Source organism: Cladophialophora yegresii (assembly GCF_000585515.1).
Source record: "Cladophialophora yegresii CBS 114405 chromosome Unknown aczIN-supercont1.2, whole genome shotgun sequence".
In the NCBI taxonomy this organism is placed as follows: Eukaryota; Fungi; Ascomycota; class Eurotiomycetes; order Chaetothyriales; family Herpotrichiellaceae; genus Cladophialophora; species Cladophialophora yegresii.
Window position 1 is genome coordinate 4,180,338 of NW_006913046.1, and position 17,470 is coordinate 4,197,807.

The 17,470-nt window shown below is 55.8% G+C and overlaps 6 protein-coding genes across 6 annotated transcripts; 5 read left to right on the forward strand and 1 right to left on the reverse strand.

The window, feature by feature from the left end:
- Nucleotides 1–317: 317 nt before the first annotated feature.
- A1O7_03422 (uncharacterized protein) lies at nucleotides 318–1,199 on the forward strand (the record flags this gene model as incomplete). Its single annotated transcript, XM_007757442.1, has 1 exon — nucleotides 318–1,199. One exon carries the CDS (start codon nucleotides 318–320, stop codon nucleotides 1,197–1,199), a length of 882 nt encoding a protein of 293 aa, XP_007755632.1.
- A 439-nt stretch (nucleotides 1,200–1,638) lies between these two features.
- A1O7_03423 (uncharacterized protein) lies at nucleotides 1,639–2,261 on the reverse strand (the record flags this gene model as incomplete). The annotated part of the gene is made up of 2 exons (XM_007757443.1): nucleotides 1,639–1,753; nucleotides 1,816–2,261. 2 exons carry the CDS (start codon nucleotides 2,259–2,261, stop codon nucleotides 1,639–1,641), a joined length of 561 nt encoding a protein of 186 aa, XP_007755633.1.
- Nucleotides 2,262–4,079: 1,818 nt separating this feature from the next.
- A1O7_03424 (oxidoreductase) lies at nucleotides 4,080–5,012 on the forward strand (the record flags this gene model as incomplete). The annotated part of the gene is made up of 1 exon (XM_007757444.1): nucleotides 4,080–5,012. One exon carries the CDS (start codon nucleotides 4,080–4,082, stop codon nucleotides 5,010–5,012), a length of 933 nt encoding a protein of 310 aa, XP_007755634.1.
- Nucleotides 5,013–6,657: 1,645 nt separating this feature from the next.
- A1O7_03425 (MFS transporter, SP family, general alpha glucoside:H+ symporter) lies at nucleotides 6,658–8,430 on the forward strand (the record flags this gene model as incomplete). Its single annotated transcript, XM_007757445.1, has 4 exons — nucleotides 6,658–6,873; nucleotides 6,923–7,401; nucleotides 7,458–7,795; nucleotides 7,850–8,430. The coding sequence occupies 4 exons, from the start codon at nucleotides 6,658–6,660 to the stop codon at nucleotides 8,428–8,430; spliced, it is 1,614 nt and encodes a 537-aa protein (XP_007755635.1).
- An 832-nt stretch (nucleotides 8,431–9,262) lies between these two features.
- A1O7_03426 (uncharacterized protein) lies at nucleotides 9,263–10,420 on the forward strand (the record flags this gene model as incomplete). The annotated part of the gene is made up of 1 exon (XM_007757446.1): nucleotides 9,263–10,420. The coding sequence occupies one exon, from the start codon at nucleotides 9,263–9,265 to the stop codon at nucleotides 10,418–10,420; it is 1,158 nt and encodes a 385-aa protein (XP_007755636.1).
- Nucleotides 10,421–13,468: 3,048 nt separating this feature from the next.
- Nucleotides 13,469–16,265, forward strand: A1O7_03427 (uncharacterized protein; the record flags this gene model as incomplete). The annotated part of the gene is made up of 3 exons (XM_007757447.1): nucleotides 13,469–13,655; nucleotides 13,753–16,155; nucleotides 16,252–16,265. The coding sequence occupies 3 exons, from the start codon at nucleotides 13,469–13,471 to the stop codon at nucleotides 16,263–16,265; spliced, it is 2,604 nt and encodes an 867-aa protein (XP_007755637.1).
- Between the last annotated feature and the right edge of the window lie 1,205 nt (nucleotides 16,266–17,470).

Consider the following 17,470-nt stretch of genomic DNA (forward strand, 5'->3'; position numbering starts at 1 on the left):
AGGACCTTTTCCCTGCGATGGAGCGGTACTGTGTTATGTGGTCAGTCTGTCGTTGGCCTCGTGTCTCTGGAGAGTCGTCGACGTCATCTCAACTTCTTGATGTGATCTCAACCCCATCACCGCGTCATAACCAGCAACCACAAAATCCAAAATCCCAGAGAATAAAGACCAGCAGCAGCAGCAGTCGCGGCTCGCGGGATTTCTTAGTTATGACCTCCGGTGTCACCTAAAGCGACTTGTGTCGTGTCTCCATTTCTGTGATTTATCCCACGCTGGCCTCTCGAAGCGTCGCTCGTCTCACACGCCTCGCCTCCACCATGTCCTTACACCCCACCCAGTCGGCGCCTGCGCCCTGGAAAAAGACGTTCCAAGACCACCTGGACAAATCGGGCGGAGCGAGCGCCGAGTTCATCCTCGCGACAGTGACGCCCAAAGGCGAGCCGCGGGCCCGGACGTGCATCTTTCGCGGCTTCTGGGCGACGCTGCCGGACAACGAGCACAACAAGCTACCCAAGAACCCGGCCGTGTTCGAGTCCGACTGCCCCACCTTCACGACGGACGCACGCATGGACAAGACATACCACGTCTTTGCGACGGGTAAAGGGCAAGGCGATCTGGCGCAGTCTCGCTCGGGAACGGGCGGCGGCGGCCCGGTCGAGGCGGTCTTCTGGTTCAAGCAGACGAACACGCAGTGGCGGGTGCGGGGCAAGTGTTGGGTCGTGGCCGCGGACGATATCGAGGGCGGCACGCCCGAGGCGCAGAACTCGGGCACAATGACCGTCAAGGCCGAGGTGCAGCGGTACATGCGCACGAAAACGGACGGAGGCAGCGAGGCGGACGGGAACAAATCCACCTGGTCCTGGCGACGCGAGATGGAGAATTACTTTGAGAACCTGTCGCCCATGATGCGGGGATCTTTTAAGAATCCGCCGCCGGGCCAGCCGCTCGCGGAGGGCAGGGACGACGAGGCGGGAGAGGCGCTGGGGCAAAAGGCAGGGCATTTGTCGGACGAGCCGTTGGCGAGGAAGAATTTCCGCGTCGCGATCATTACGCCGGAGCAGGTCGAGGCTGTGGACTTGACGGATCCGGCAAAGGCCACGAGGCAGATTTGGACGTTGGATCAAGAGCACGGCGGGCCTGGCGGGCCTGGGCCGAGTGAGTCGGTGGGTGAGTGGAATCGGGTCGAGACGTGGCCGTGAGGACGTGGGCCTCGAGGATCGAGTGCGTGAGATGTAGTCGTGCGGGATACACTGCTTGATTTAGGCTTAGTGAAGATAAAGCACCTGGGTATCAAAGAGCACCAACCCGCGGACGAGGATACAGAAGCCGCAGGCGTCAGTCATGGCATACGCCATTTGTCTACAAGGGCTAGCAACTTCTTACAGGGTGCTGACAACATCAGCAATCTCCGGAAGACGAGTTGGACTCGAAATTCAGTGGGGATGGGCCACTTGTGCGACTGCGCACTGTCAGGACCCCACGACAGCACCGACTTGCAAACCATTCCAAAAATATATTCAAGAATTACACGACCGCTGCATAATTCATAACGTGATAGGGTTGCAGCTCAGAAACTGAAGCCCGCGTGGATAAATATCACAGAAAATTCTAAATGTACCATGGGTCGTTGCACTCTCTCTAGTGGACGTGGTCATCATTCTGCGCGTATCGTCCCACGGCCAGCTCGCCCAAGAACACACCCAAAAGCACCGAGAGGAAATACCCGACATTGTACGACATGACGGCCAACATTCTGCCACATCGGTTAGTACGAATGATCATCTTGGCTCAGTGGTCAGGCAGTATCTAACTCACAGCAAGTACGCCACCGCAGCAATCAAAGTCGTCAGCACGGCTCGCGGAACGTCCACGGACAACCGAAACGGCGTGGACTGACTCCTGGCCTGCACGACCTTGACATTTTCTTCCACGCCATTGACGGTGATGAGGGAGCCGGTCTTGACGTCGGGATCCTGGTCGATACGGCCGGCCTCGGTCGTCCTGCCTTGGACGCGGACGTAGCGGCGGTTCCGGGCCGCGATGGCCCAGCGCTGTTCGAGCACGCTTTTGGCCGCGAAGAGGAGGCGTAGCAGGATGGCCAGGAAGACGAGGAAGATGCATGTGCCCGCGTAGCCTCCGCCCGTGGAGGGCGTCCAGCCGCTGCCGTAGAGAGGGGTGTGGTGCGATGTCGTGAATACCATGGGCATGGACTCCATATTCATGGGGTCCGAGGACATGGAGTCGTGGGATGACATGTCCATGGTCGGCGTTTGTTCTTGCTGGTTTCTTTTCTGGGAGTGAAATATATGCCGGAAATGTATTGCGGCTACCGGTTTGATCGCGGTAGCACAAGACTCAATGCCGGTATACTACGATCATATGTGGTGCAAAGGTTTCGAGAGACCAGTGTAGCGAAGCGGTAGATCCGTGGTGAGCAGCGGTGTTCAAGTTAGGATACATTGAGAGGGAGAATGTGAGCGAATCTGTGCCCTTTTTCTTCGTTCTCCCACGCAGAGCGAAGTGAGCAAGTTTCCAACGGTCCATCCTTGTCCGTGCTGGGCTGTGATTGGCGCGCTTGTGGGCATCTGACGAGGGTCCAGAGGCTCCGCGCCGCTTAACTGGCAGGGGCTGCTTGGCTTTGTTAACTTGCTCGTCGCGCCCATTCCCTCGCCCAAACTCCTTGCCCTGAGCTGTAAGATGCTCACGTCTACACCTTTACGATGATGATTACCATGGCCGTGAGGATTGTCAGACTGACTACCCAGGTAGTCATTGTGTTTTTTTCCCAAGTATCCAACTCCTGTCAAAAGCTGGCCTGTCTCACGAAGATCGGGCTTGTTGCAACCCGCACATACAATTCCTCTGGTTTCCTTGGAGTCTCACCTCACGAGATCGAGACATGCCCTCTGTCTGGACGGGCGTGATCCTCGCCCCTAAAGCCCGACGCTGCAAATCTCATTTCGAGTGCAGAGCTCGGCACTTCCTTCCGCATATATCCATGCTGTGCCGGTATCCTCAACATTCACTATCTCGTTCGTGGATACGGAGTACGGAGTCGTTCATTTGCTCTATTTGTCCTTTGTTGCACTGCAATGATTGTGAAATGCATGGGGACGTGTCAGGCAAGGATGGTCACATGTTGGTCATGTCATTTGCGAGGGACCTAGAAGCCCTCTTGCACGTTCTCTTGCCTGAGCAGGTTTGTGGTCGATGGTATATCATCCTTGTTAGAGTGAACCGTACTCCGTAATGCCCTAGAGAAGACCGGACTTTTTGTTTGTATCCTACAAGACGCTAGCACATTAGGACATGGCCCGACAGTGCTCTGCAAGATTTTTCCTCGTCGCGAAATCCCTCGACCATGACAATCTAGACAGCCACAGCGGTGAGAGGTTGGTCAACCGTGGATGCAATCGTGTTTATCAAGGGATTTTCCTCGTGCGTCATCCGGCGTCAGCAGCAACTTAATCATCCTCGGGGCTTGCTGCGACCAGAGTGTGTTGTGAATGAATCCGTGGTCCACCGTAGAGAGGACGTGCTTCATAGTGGACGACCTTGGTGAGTAGAAAAAGTGGCCGGCGGTCGAGATTTGCAGGTTTCGAGCTCACAAACGTTGGTGAATGTGGGATCCAGGGTTTGTGATTGGCCCGAACCATGGATGTACGAGTTCTTGAGATCCGGCTTCTGGACCTTGAAGCTGGAATACGGAATGGGCAATGCAAAGACAATAGTACTTAGCATTGCATCCCACTCCTTGATTGGACGCAACAGCGTGGTGACGCTTTAATCGGGAGGCCTCTATCGAAGATGTCAACATCGCCAACAACCTCGGTGTGATCCTTGCGCCGCGAATGGAGCCACAGACTTCGGGACAGCCGAAGGATGCTGCGACTGAGAGTGTGCTAAATATAAGGGACGGCGCTGGTACGGGCAGCCAGCCCTCCCAACCAGCCCCAAGTTCGATATACCAAACTCTCCTTCAATACAAACAGCTCCTTGGCTTCGCTACAGGACTGGTCCTGCCATACGCCCTCCATCCATTACTCGCCGTTGAAGTCTACCACCCCGGCATTGCAAGCATGTGGCCCTTCAGCAGCGCAACTTTCGTCCCGGCAACAAGCATCCAAGGCCTTGCCGGCAAAGTCATCCTCGTCACCGGCGGCAACAATGGTATCGGGAAGGAGACGGTCCTGCAGCTGGCGAAGCACCATCCTCGAAAGATCTACCTCGCCTCTAGAACGGAATCCAAAGGGCGCGACGCCATCTCATCCATTAAATCGCAGACCTCGCAAGATCTTGACATCGAGTACCTCCCCCTTGATCTCACCTCGTTACCGTCGATCAAGCAAGCTGCCGATCACGTCATCAGTCACCGTGACCGCCTGGACATTCTTATTCTGAACGCCGGTATCATGGCTGTCCCACCCGGGAAGACAGCTTCAGGACAAGACATCCAAATGGGCACCAATCACGTCGGACACTTCTTGTTGACCAAACTGCTCCTCCCAACGCTGCAGAGAACAGCGAACGAGCACAACGCCGACGTGCGTGTCATTTCCGTTTCTTCAGAAGCGCACAACATGGCCCCAAACCTCGACACAATCCTCTCGACCGAGAAGTTGGCGGCTACTGGGCCTTGGACTCGATATGCAGCCTCCAAAGCTGCCAACATCATGTTTGCCGCCGAGTTGGCCCGGCGTTACCCAGCACTCACTAGCGTTTCTTTGCATCCCGGCGTCATCAAAACGGACCTGTATCTCCCAAACGCAGAGACCAACGCGCTAGTCAGATGGGGCGCCAGGATCGTCGGTCCTGTCTTATTTGGTACCGTCGAGACAGGTGCCCTGAATCAACTCTGGGCAGCCGCCGGCGCGAAAAAGGAGGAACTGGTCAATGGGGAATACTACACGCCCGTCGGCAAGCACAGGACCAACAAGTGGTCGACAGACGCTGGTGCCGGACGCAAGCTCTGGGAATGGACAGAGAAGGAGCTGAAGGCATCCGGGTACTGACCCTGTGGCTACTGCAATGGCAACGGGTAGTATTTGTATTCCACGAGAGTGGTGTCGGCTATCATATGTGGGAAGGCACTCGAGTTCGAGATGTCACCGGAGGTCAGAGACCATAGGAACCTGTCCTGCCTCCGTGCAATACCCCCTCAACACACCTGTCTGCCGCCACCAGAACGCCAAGGTAACAATGTGAGATTGCCGAGCTGACTGGAGAGTACAAGCAGAGTAAAACCCGCCTCCAGCTCACGTGAGGGCTCATCTCGACCACGCCACTTCTAAATCGGCTCATACTCCCACTCACCTGCGTCTTGTCTGCGACTCACCCTCCTCGCTCACCTCCGCCCTCGCCTTCCCTGCACCCGCCGATCGGCGCCACCATCTGCAAGTGATGATTGTCATACGAGTATTTCCCAAGCTTGGGAAGGTGCTACGAGAAAGGTCTGCCAGGGAAACCACCGGACTCTCTTGAGGAGTTTGTCCACCACGACTCTGCAGCTCTGTAACCTTGAAACCAGAGATCCTTAACCGTACTTGAACCGGAGCGCCGCCTCTAGTCCCGAAGAGAGCAATGCCTCACCACTCACTCCAGCTCAAGAATGACGAAGTGTCAGGAGCATATGGGTTAGGAGTGTCGGCTCGAAGTTCCTGACACGAGAGAAGAGCGCAAACGAACAAATCAAGGCTGGCTTGACAACAATGTCAGCCTATTAAATCCCACACGGGGACGATTTGCGCGAAGCTGGAAACCGATCACCTTCTCGAGATCATTGAGATGTGGTGAGCTTTGCGGCAGAGTCGTCGACCTGCTGCAAGACCATGTCTTGAGATGAGCAGCATCTAACGGACATGTTCACCCCGTCCTTTGAGTTCAACACATGCTCCCACAATCATGTCGCCTCACCCCAGAGGTGCTTCAGGCCCCCGCAACCTGCTACTGCAGGGAGGTCTTCCAGAATCCTGCTAGACAAGGCAAGATCAGCTATCACCGGTTAAATCGTGGAACGTGGTCGTCAAGGTGGACAGCGAAATCGCCAAATGCCACGCGGTAGTGAGCACCACGCAAGGAAAGGACTCCGGTACCCCGGCTTCGCAATCTAGGATCACAGTCGTCCACCGGGGCCTGACCAAATAAAGCAAAGCCAAAAGAGGAGATCCCGCAGTGTCAATTGAGGGGAAAGCCATCTGCAAGCATCAATACTGTGTATACGTCGTGTTCCACGGGGGATTGTCGACCGAGGACCACCAGCGCCTCTCGTCCAGTCTACTGTTAAGTTGAGCTTCTCGACAGGAACCACTCGAGTCAAAGCTACACCGAAGACTGGGCGATCGGGAGAAGCTACGCCGGGCGGCGCGTCATGCAATGTTACTTCGGCCTGGGAAGCGAAGCAAATGCGACCCTGCCGCCGGGCGACTACCCAAAAGGGGTGTGGTGGGATGCAGAAGTTGGGGTAGCGGAGTTCAGGCCCGGGCCCGGGGTGGCTAAGCTTCGCTAGATGCAGGGTTGCCAGCCAAGCTCGCATATCCACCAAGAGCATTGTCGCCCAGGGTGTCGTCCAAGGATATTAAAGATCTGGGAGTCCCTGACGTCTAGCTTTCTCTTTCGTTCCCATCGTCCATCACTCTCTCTCAGAGCACCACCGTCGACATGAGTAACGTCGTTTCGGACAAGCCGACCACCGTCGAGGAGGTCGAGGCGCAGCCCACCAAAGTCGACCCCATTCACCATGTCGACGAGAAGGTCGATTACAACAGGGCGGGTGCAATCGAGGCAGAAAACACCGAACACCGGATGGGTGTGCTTGAGGCCGTTCGAGCTTACCCCGCTGCCAGCTGGTGGGCATTTGTCATGTCATGCACCATTGTAAGCTCCCGACCACAGTTTCTCAGACATGTTCTCTGACGACCAACAGATCATGGAGTCGTACTGTGTTTTCCTGATGGGCAATTTCATCGCCACGCCTCGATTCGCCGAGAACTACGGCAACTACAACGCCGCACAGGACAAGTGGTTCATCACAGCCCCGTGGCAGTCAGCTTTCCAGTGTGGCGGACCAGTTGGTGCCTTGATCGGTGTCTTCCTCGCCGGTCCTATCACCAGCTGGATCGGATACCGATGGGCGACCATTGGCGGCCTCATGGCCTTGAACGGCTTCATCCTCATCTTCTATTTCGGCGACTCCCTAGGAGTGCTGCTGCTGTCCCAGCTTCTCGAAGGCATCCCCTGGGGCATTTTCATCGCGAATGCACCCGCCTACTGCAGTGAGATCGTGCCACTAAGACTGAGGGCTCCCGCGACACAAATGTTACAGATGTTCTGGGCCATTGGGTCGATCATCGTCGGTGGTATCACCTACCACTACCAATCTATGAACACCGACGCTGCTTACAGGTTTGTGCGCTCCTGTAGCTCTAATAGAGGCCCACTGTGCTAACAGCTGATACCAGAGTCCCCATCGCTCTCCAATGGATGTTCCCTACGCCTCTTGCTATCCTCCTCTTCCTGGCACCTGAATCACCCTGGTGGCTGGTGCGAAAGGGCCGTCTCGCCGAGGCAGAGAAGGCCGTCAGACGTCTCGGGCGTGCGAGCGCGACGGATAATCCCGCAGACTCGGTCTCGATGATGCGTCGCACAATCGAGCTTGAAAAGACCGAGAAGGCGCCCAGTCTCATTGAACTGTGGAAAGGCACCGATCGCTACCGGACGCTCATTGTGTGTGGTGTGTATGCGGCTCAGAATCTGACGGGTAATTTGATCGCCAACCAGGCGGTCTACTTTTTCGAGCGTGAGTTGTCGCCCTCTCTTACAAGCTCTTTCTAGACTACTAATACAGGCGCAGGCGCCGGCATGGCCACCAACACGGCATTTGCCCTCGGTCTCATTACATCAGCCCTCCAGACCATCATGGTCATACTCTCGTGGATCCTCACCACTTACCTGGGCCGACGCACGATCTACGTCTGGGGTTCTTTTATCAACTGCGCTTTTCTGGTCGCCCTCGGTATCGCCGCTTCAGTTGGTGGTGGTACTGCGGCTACCCAGGCGCAAGCATCACTTGGCCTGATCGTTTCTGTGCTGTTCTGCTTGGGACCCGCCCCTGCCTCGTGGGTCATTATCGGAGAGACGTCTTCCATCCGTCTCAGGCCATTGACCACTGGTGTCGGTCGTGGTGCCTATTACGCCGTCAACATTCCTTGTATCTTCCTGGCGAGCTACATGCTCAACCCGGACCAGGCCAACCTCGGTGGCAAGTGCGGCTACGTCTGGGCCGGTACTGCCTTCGTCTGCACGGCCATGGCTTACATCTGGTTGCCGGAGATGAAGAACCGATCTTACCGCGAAATTGACATCTTGTTCAGACGTCGTGTCCCAGCTCGCAAGTGGAAAAAGACCCCCGTCGATATCAACGACGACGAGTAGACGGTATTGCTACAGATGCAAGTGATAGGCGCGTGGGGCAGGGTCAGTCAGGGTGTCCGTTGAAAGGTCGCTGGCCGAGGAGGAACAGCCCCTCAAACGCATTCTCTACAACTGCTTAGAATGGCCTGTAAACAATATTATCTTCCATGATCAATACAGCACGTTCCGACCACGGGTGGTGCGCATGTAAGCGTACAGTACAGCGGCCTCAGGCAGATGTCAGCCAAGGGACTTTCATGTACTCCGTACTCACATTGCTTGGCGAAGCACAACTTCCTAATCAGCTCAGTGCATGCAGGATTCAGCTTATGTTAGCACCTCGGTGGCCGGAAATCTCGACGACTAAACAGATATTCTTTTCTCCTCGCAGGTAAACCAGCAGTGACAATCAGTAATCACAACCGTCTCGCCCTCGGCCTTCCTTGAGACGCTATTCGCCGGGAAAATCCCCTGCTGCAAGTCTCAATCTTCGTCGGATACCACTTAGCGATCAGTGATAGGCCTCAGTAGCCGTTCCACTACGGTAGCAGTAGCAGAACATAGGTGGTAGACGAATGACAGAGCCGCGGACTACTGTGTACCACAGCACTGTGCACTACCGTCTCCGTCGTGTCAAAGAACCCCTACGAACCCACTACCCACCTCCTGGGGTCCATCTGGTGGGCCAGACCAGCGGACATACACATATACCGACATCCATATAAAGCCGCTTGTCAATCCATAACAGCCCAACCTGGAGACCTCCAAACGCCTAAGTCACATCTACCTGCGCTCGCTCAGCCGCAGCCGCAGCCGGGGCCACAGCCGGTCTCATTCTCGCTCAGTGTCCCCAATGCCGCCCACCACCGATACAAGCACCAACGCGACCGCCAACGCCGATGACGACTCGAAAGCGAAACCAGACCCTGGTCCTAACCGCGACAAGATCGTCCTGGTGACAGGAATCAACGGCTACATCGCCTCGCACATCGGCCTCCAACTACTCGAGAAGGGCTACCGCGTCCGGGGCACGTCCCGGTCCGCGAGCGCCAGGGACCACCTCCTCACGGGCGCCTTTAAGGGGCATGCCGCGCAGTACGAACACGTCGTGGTCCCCGACATCACAGCCAAGGGCGCCTTCGACGACGCCGTGAGGGGCGTCCACGCGGTCATCCACACGGCCTCGCCCGTCGACTTTACGCTGCAGAGCGTGGACGCCTTCTTCGCCCCCGCCATCGGCGGGAACCTCTCGATCCTAGAGTCCGCACGCACGGCCGCCGGCCCGCAACTCACGAGCCTAGTGGCCACGTCCTCGATCGCCGCCATCGTCGACCGCTGGCGTCTGCCCCCGACGCACGCGTATACGGAACACGACTGGAACGAGTCGGGCGAGCGTGTCGCGCGCGCCGAATTCTCCGCCCCAGTCGCCTACGGGGCGAGTAAATCCGCGGCCGAACGCGCGTTGTGGGAGTGGCGCGCCGCAAACAAGCCCTTGGCGTTCGCAGTGGCCGCCATCAACCCGGCCGTCGTGACGGGGCCGCCCGTCTCGTGGCCCGAAACCCCGGAGGGCTTGAACACGACCTTGCTCCCCATCTGGCGGATCTGGAGCGGGACTTGCCCCAACGGCCAAATGCCCCCTCCGATAGGCGGGGCGGGGTACATCGACGTGCGCGACGTGGCGCGCATGCACGTCTGGTGCGTCGAGCATCCCGACAGGAGCGACGGGCAACGGTACATCCTGTCGAACGGCAAGGCGCCGCCCCAGGCGGCTGCGGATCTGTTGCGCGAGCGGTTCCCCGAGCGGGACATCATCGTGGGCGAGCCGGGGAAGGGGTATACTGGGGCCAACTACTGGTTTCCTGGCGACGAGGCCAGCACGGTCGCTACCAAGGCGTACGAGGCGTTGGGGGTCACGCGGTTCATCCCGTACGATCGGAGCATTCTCGATACGGTCGCTGCGTTTGAGGAGCGTTGGCCTGGTGTAGCGCAGAACTTTAAGGCCAAGAATTAGCGGGCGAGTGGGCGAGTAAGTAAGCGCGTGAACGACTCGGTAAACGGGGGTGGGGGTTGGGGAAAGTCACGCATCCCAGTTCAGCGTCGATAGAGGGAGAAATTCCATAAGATTTGTCTAGAATGGTCAAGGCCAAGGTTGGAACACGGTTCTGGTGTCCATGTATACATAGATGTGTTGTTGACGGAGCGGGCGATGCGTGATTGGAGCGTGCAATCTGGGCGTGCGAGCATCGTTACTGTACCAAGGAGAATTAGGGGAAGCTTCCAAGGACACGGTCAATCTTCTAGCGTTCTCGGATGGACTCTGTCACAGCCTCAAACACACACGATTCATTGGCGTATAGTGATACTTAGTGGGTGGCATTTGCAACAACCGCGGCTACAGCGACCATGGAGTGTTGTTCCTCAGCACCATTCACAGGATTCGTACTCCACCCTTGATGGTCTCTCCGCAAGATTGCTGCAATTCACAGCGGTCAACCCCTAGCTCGTGGGTCGACCATGTTCAATCCCTCAGTATCCATCCTTCGCCGAGCTTTCCTGTCAAAGACTCCTCCAAATCGTGACCAGAGGCACCATGCGCCAAAAGATGTCGCCATGAGCGATATCGCAACGACGATGTACCACCAGATTTGTGGCTGGCCGGCTTGACCTGTGACCTGTTGAACATTCATCCCGGAGATTCCCTGAATATCAATATTAATGGACAACTCATCTTGGATCAGACCAGAGAAAAGGTGAAGCTACACCGCAGATAAATAATACGAAGAATGTGGGTACCAACGCGACTGTAATGACTGCAAGCACAGTAAATGGCAGGCCTCTCTTGTTTTGATTCCACGGCCAGTGTTGGTAAGGCTCAGTGACATGGGTTGATGCAGGCTTCAAGAAGTCCGATGTATTGGACATCCACGCTACAGTATTGACTGCCATTGCTGTATCGTCCCGCCAGACTGAAAGCCGGCTGTATCGGTATCCACAGTTGCACTACGCAGACGCCTTGTCGGTTACCTAGCTCGAGTAGTAGACCGCGAGACCGTGAAAGAATATGGAAGCGAGGCGGCCTTCGAACATGGACAAAGTGGAAACGGGTATCGCAAGGTTTGAGTATGAGGCTGTAAGTTAGGCTGTACACCTACTTCGTGGCTTCCTCTCGAGCCCCGACAAGGCGACAAGCGCGTACTGCGGCAAACCCACCAATCGCCAAAGAATGAAAGCTCGCCTGCATGTCGGGTTCTGCGAGGCGATACCATGGCAGAGCTCGAGGACCGATGTGTAGAATGTGTTCCCTTGACGCGGAAAACACCCAAAACGACGCCCATACACAGGGTGCCACTGGGACGAGACTCAGTTTCATCTCCTGAAGAGGGCATGAATTTCCGACAGCGATGAGGCATGCCGTATCCTCCATGGCGAGCCACAATAGTCATTGATTCGTCTTGAAGGGTGTCATTGAGGAAAGGCCTTATATAGGCGTCAAGAGCGCAGATTCCACTGCACGTGTGTCTCCATAGCCAGATACACAGAGCAGCACTGACGGGTGGGACCAGGCTGAAGGCTTGCAAGGGAACACAAGCGATCGTCCTGCTCAAGGATATGGGTTGGCCACTGCAGACAGCCACTTGAGACGTCGCCTTGCGATATTGGCCCTTCTGCACCTTCTCGTGCTGCCCGCCGCTTGATCAGCTGGGCCTGCGAATGCCAGACCAGATGAGCAGCGCTGTGTAACATACATGACCCCTGGCAATTTGGAATTTCCATGACTACGTGGTCGATTCTGCCGTGTCTTGACTCTTGTGCAACTCCAACCCTCGCAGATATACTCCACCTTGGGAGGCTGTGGGCATAATCTTGTGCATTACGTGTGCGGAACCGCTCCCCTCCCGGGGTTGAGAAGCGAACGTGCTCGAGGTTAGGCAAGATGCCTTCAGGCTTCCTGTAGGACGGCTGTCTGCGACATGAGGTCGAATATAGAGGTGGGAGGTCTCATTCCGATAGTCTGGATGGTGATTTCGGTGTGACATTGACCCAACAACAGGTCTTCCAAAAAGGCGTCTGCAGCTGCGCGCGATAAGATGAGCGGACGTTGCAAATGCTGCGTGTTTATTCGCCTGCGCTGCGGGGCTGCGACGCCACCGTCTCAACGGACACTGAGAAGGAGTGGATCACGCCCAGGCCATGTCGTAGGCATAGCATCAGCCTCGTGAAGCCACCGCATTATAGGTAGTGGGCGCCCGTGGTGGCCAGGGTGCCCCTCACTGTGCGGGCGTGGGGGCCTCTACCCCAAGTTTCGAGGAGAAGGTACAGTACCAGTATCCTCTATCACCCTGTTGAGCGCCTGTCCATTCCTGCAGCAGGGCGGCGGAAGCACGGGTGAAAGCTCCGTCGCCAAAACTTGCGATGTGTGGCCTCAGCTGACTGGGAGGTAGCGAAAGGGACCATGACAGCCTCTCCGGGTTTCGCGTATCTCGCCATAGATAACGGAACGGGTTCAGAATCATCAAACAGGGTCTCATCCGGCTTGGTCGCTTGGTCCCTCTTTCTCACTTGCTCCTCAGCCACTCGCAGTTGCAGCAACTCGCAGGTAAGTCTGGACATCACCGCTCACACTTTGCCTCTGGCCTTTGGCTTCTCTCCCGTCGCCGTCTGCTGCCTCTGATGCTCTTGATCAGCCCAGATGCCGTTGCGCTTATTGGCTTCCATCCCGACAAGCTCCCAAGTCACGCTGGCATTACCCGCCAGCACGAACGCACTGCTACCTTACTCTCTTAATTCTGCCGTCGCCAGATTCCCCTCCTTCGCATCTCTAGCATTCTGAACAGTCTTTTAGTCGTCTTCCCTTTGGTGTTTCTTGATTTGGTTCAATCCTCGATACAGGACTGCTAGAAGCGACCCTGCGCTCTTTTCGCACCAATTTGTTTCCCCGCTTGGGTTCCAGTTCCCACGACACATATCCTGCACCCGCGGACCACACATACTGCTCGGCCTTGGTCGAGGTTGACGGTTCTTTGCGCGGGTCCATGTCGCCTGTCATTGCCAGCATCGCATGGAGGTCCAGATCCCTTCTCCGTCCGTTTTCCTAAGAAAGTCTCCCATCATTACTCCAGCGCCGGTTGTGCAACCGAAGATAGCGGCCATCACAAAACCCAAAGTCAATGCTCCTCCTAAACCAGCGAACAAGTCGGTTCAAGATGGGGCGGTGACGAAACCTAAGCAGAGCAAGAGCCGAAATGGTATGTGTCGCGGTTCTATACACCCTTTACTGCAGCATAAGCACCCACGGGCTCACCTTCATGCAAGAGTTGCTCAGCTGACCTATTTCGCTTGAAGGTTGCATGACATGCAAGAAGAAACGGCTGAAATGTGACGAGACAAAACCCTCCTGTGTGCAATGCCAGAAGCGAAGCGTGGTGTGCGAAGGCTATAAGAAAGACTACAAATGGAGGACATTCGAGGAAACCACCTTTGCGCCGCGACCTGCTGCGAGGAGAAAGGTGGTACGATCGAATTCGTTCTCTACAAGTCAAAACGTTACACAGCCCCTTCATATCACTGGCGGCGGGCGATTGGAGTCCACCCATGTCGTCGTCGATCCCTCCCACCCTTCGCAGACATGGTCACCAGGGTTGCATTCTGCTTTCGAAACAGCAGCTCATGCATTTCAAGATCAGCATGAAGGGCAAGACCAGAGCCTGGGCTCAAGTCCAGACAGACAGGCAGAATTCCACTTTAGCAACGGACAGTCTCCACCATTGGATTTGACGCCAGACTCCGTTTTCATGCCTGCATTTGAGGTCGGAGACATCTCTCCAGGTGTAGCATTTGGCGACGCAATTGATCCATACAGCCTGACTACCACCACAACGGGGTCTTCTATCAACGACAATAATAGTGCCAAGTCACTCTCACCGGGCTCTCCCAAGATGCTCGATCTTCTTTTGTCGGATACAGATATGGTCCAGCCATCGAGCCCACGGGAAATACATCCGCCAATGTCTCTGCCCCCCGAGATGCAAATGGAGGAGGACTTCGACGAAGAGATCATTAGATCTGACGCCATCGCTACGTCTGCCGCCATCCAGCTTCCCACGCCCTCGTCACTTCCGGATGGCGCTTTCCCCAATCCCGAGTTCCAGGCATTCCGTGCATCTTCACCCACACCAAGCGAGACGTCTACCGCGTCCTCAAGATCCAGCGACATGACACTACTCGCTCAGCCCTCACTCGATGCCTCATCACCGGAGATGCTCATGCTGCGCTTCGACAGACAGACCTGCGGTATTCTGTCTGTTAAGGACGGTCCGACAGAAAACCCGTGGCGCACTTTGATTTGGCCGCTCGCTCGAGAGTCTCCAGCACTGTACCATGCTATTTCATCCATGACGGCTTTCCATGGCGCACATGAGATGCCGAATTTGCACGTACCTGGGATGGCTCATATGACGAAGGCCATCAAGCGGCTCGCGTCCGAGATTGAGAACATGCGCTTGGACTCGGCACTGGCAACTTCTTTGGCCCTAGCTTTCGGCGAAGGGTGGGATCGTCATGTGAGCACAGGTGTGCAGCACCTTCGCGGCGCAAAAGTCATGGTCAATAATGCAGTGGTCAAACACAGGCGCGACATGCAGCTGGGGCAGATGACGACCCAAGATGCCAACAGACTCAAATTTCTCTGCAACACTTTTGTCTATATGGATGTTATCGCTCGCTTGACGTCCATAGAGGAAGCCCATGAGCTCAATTTCGAGGAGATCCTCACAACTGTCAATGCGTCATATGGGGATCAAGTCGAGGTCGATCCGCTGATGGGTTGTGCCACAACCCTCTTCCCCTTAATTGGTCGCGTTGCGAATCTCATCCAGCGTGTACGTAAGACGGAGTCGAACTCTCTCACTGTTGTCTCAACCGCCATGGAGCTCAAGGAACAGTTACAACAATGGCAAGTGCCTAATCTTTTGGTCTTTGAGCGACCAGAAGACCCCAACTCAGAGGTTCAGCACTCGATTCAAACGGCTGAAGCCTATCGATACGCTACATTGCTGTATCTTCATCAGGCGGTTCCCGAAATCCCCAGTGATCCAGCATTTTCGCTGGCCAAAAAGGTACTGGTGACACTGGCTTCTGTTCCCCTATCGTCGCGAGCGACGATTGTCCAAATCTTCCCCCTCTTCGCAGCCAGCTGCGAAGTAACGGACCCGGAGGACAGAAATTGGGTGACACAGCGCTGGGCAGCCATGATTACCCGGCTCAAAATTGGCAATGTGAGCTCGTGTTGGAGTGTTGTACAAGAAGTCTGGCACCGCAGAGATACGTATGAGAGTGAAAAGGCAAACAGACTACTCAGACAATACGCAAGTCGTGGTGTCCCAGGTGGCAACTTTGTGCCACCCGTGTTGGAGATTCCACCTGGGCTGAAGAGGAAGGCACATACGATCGATTCCGCTGCCATGCCTCACAACGGACTGTTCGTTCGCAACCAGAACCAACCTCAACATCAGCAGTCTGGCGGATTGGAAGAGCCGGATTCAGCTGGGAGGCCACTCAGACGTCGCGTGACCACAGATACCACGGGAAATGGAAATAGGATGCCAAGCATGTCGTTGAATATGCCATCTATCTCGACGCCTCGACGCCAAACGAGCGACATAATCTCGCCAGACCAACTGGAACGCGAGTACACAGTGAGAGGCCATCTGCACTGGCTAGGCGTCATGGCCGATCGAGACTGGGAAGGTACGCCGCATTCCTCCCCTTCATGCTGGTGCTCTTTTCACCCCTCGTCCTCGCGATTTAATGGTCACGTGAAGAGAGCTAACGTGCCGCTTTCAGTTTTTCTCGGTTGATTTCACACCCGCATGTACCGGATGTCTCTTGCTGGACATTGCCTTTCCCGCAGGACTGGCGGGTCGATGGTCACGGTGATGCTGGCGTGCATCTTTTAGAGCATGGTGATGGTGATTGATCGACTTGGCGACACTCTTGGATACCCGGTTCTCACTCGCCGCAGGGAGACCGTGGCTCACGTTTCCATGCTCTTTCCTCAAGCTAGCGAGATCCATCCAACGGGTCTCGGGCGACTTCTCCCTTCCGCTGCCACTCCCACTTTCAGTTCTCCCTTTGCTTCGGTTGGCGTCGTGGTCCGTGGCTCTCTTCCGATTAGCACCGGCCACGTTCTCGATGCTGGCCAGATAGTTCCGCATACTGGCCGTATACTCATCGAGCTCGGCACTCTGGCTCATTCTCGACATGGCGACGGGTGACAGAGGTGCAGTGAGAGTGGGAGTCGGTTTGTTCCGCTTGCTTTGAGGGTGCAGCTCCAACGAGGCCGACATTTTCGTTGTTTTGCTGTCGACTTTTCTGATGGGAGATTTGACCGTTTCGAGGTATGATTGGGATAGCAATCAGGCTGCGGTTCTTGGGTGTGCGCTTGGGATGACTGGGGCGCTTTTCATGCCTCGGGTGACGAGATGTGGAATTTCTAGCACTGAACTTATGACTTGTCGTTTTGCGCGGCGCTTTGGGGTTGAGGGTTCTGGTGGCGTTGACGGAGGGCGGCTGGCTGGGCTGGGCTGGGCTGGGTCAATGCTCCCGACGTGCGATGGTGCTTTGGCGCTTAGGTCTGTGGTGCCAGGGATCGCTTGTGGCTTTGGTGTAAAGATGCTCTGGGAGTACTACTGCTTTGGTAATCCGGGTGTGCTCAGGCTCTTCTTTGCGATATCGGGTAAAGCGTTACGAGTACGGCGTCTCCGCAAGATTTATCGAAATTGACTTTTGGCGTGAGGCGTACATTTATTGCTATGGCTTGATGCAACGCCGGTCTGGAACGTCGTATGGCCTTGAAGGGAATGTCGATAGCGTGCGTGAATGTAGCGTGGGCGATAATAAACGATATCAAAGTTTCCAACCCAGAGATGTCGCGCAAGGATATATGGTCAGGAAAAGTACAGCGACGTCAGGTCCCCATTGTCGCCAAAGGTTAACGATGTCGGCGCTCCAAGGATCTTTCTGTACCTATAGGCTATGCTGCATATGGCGCGGATGGCTGCTT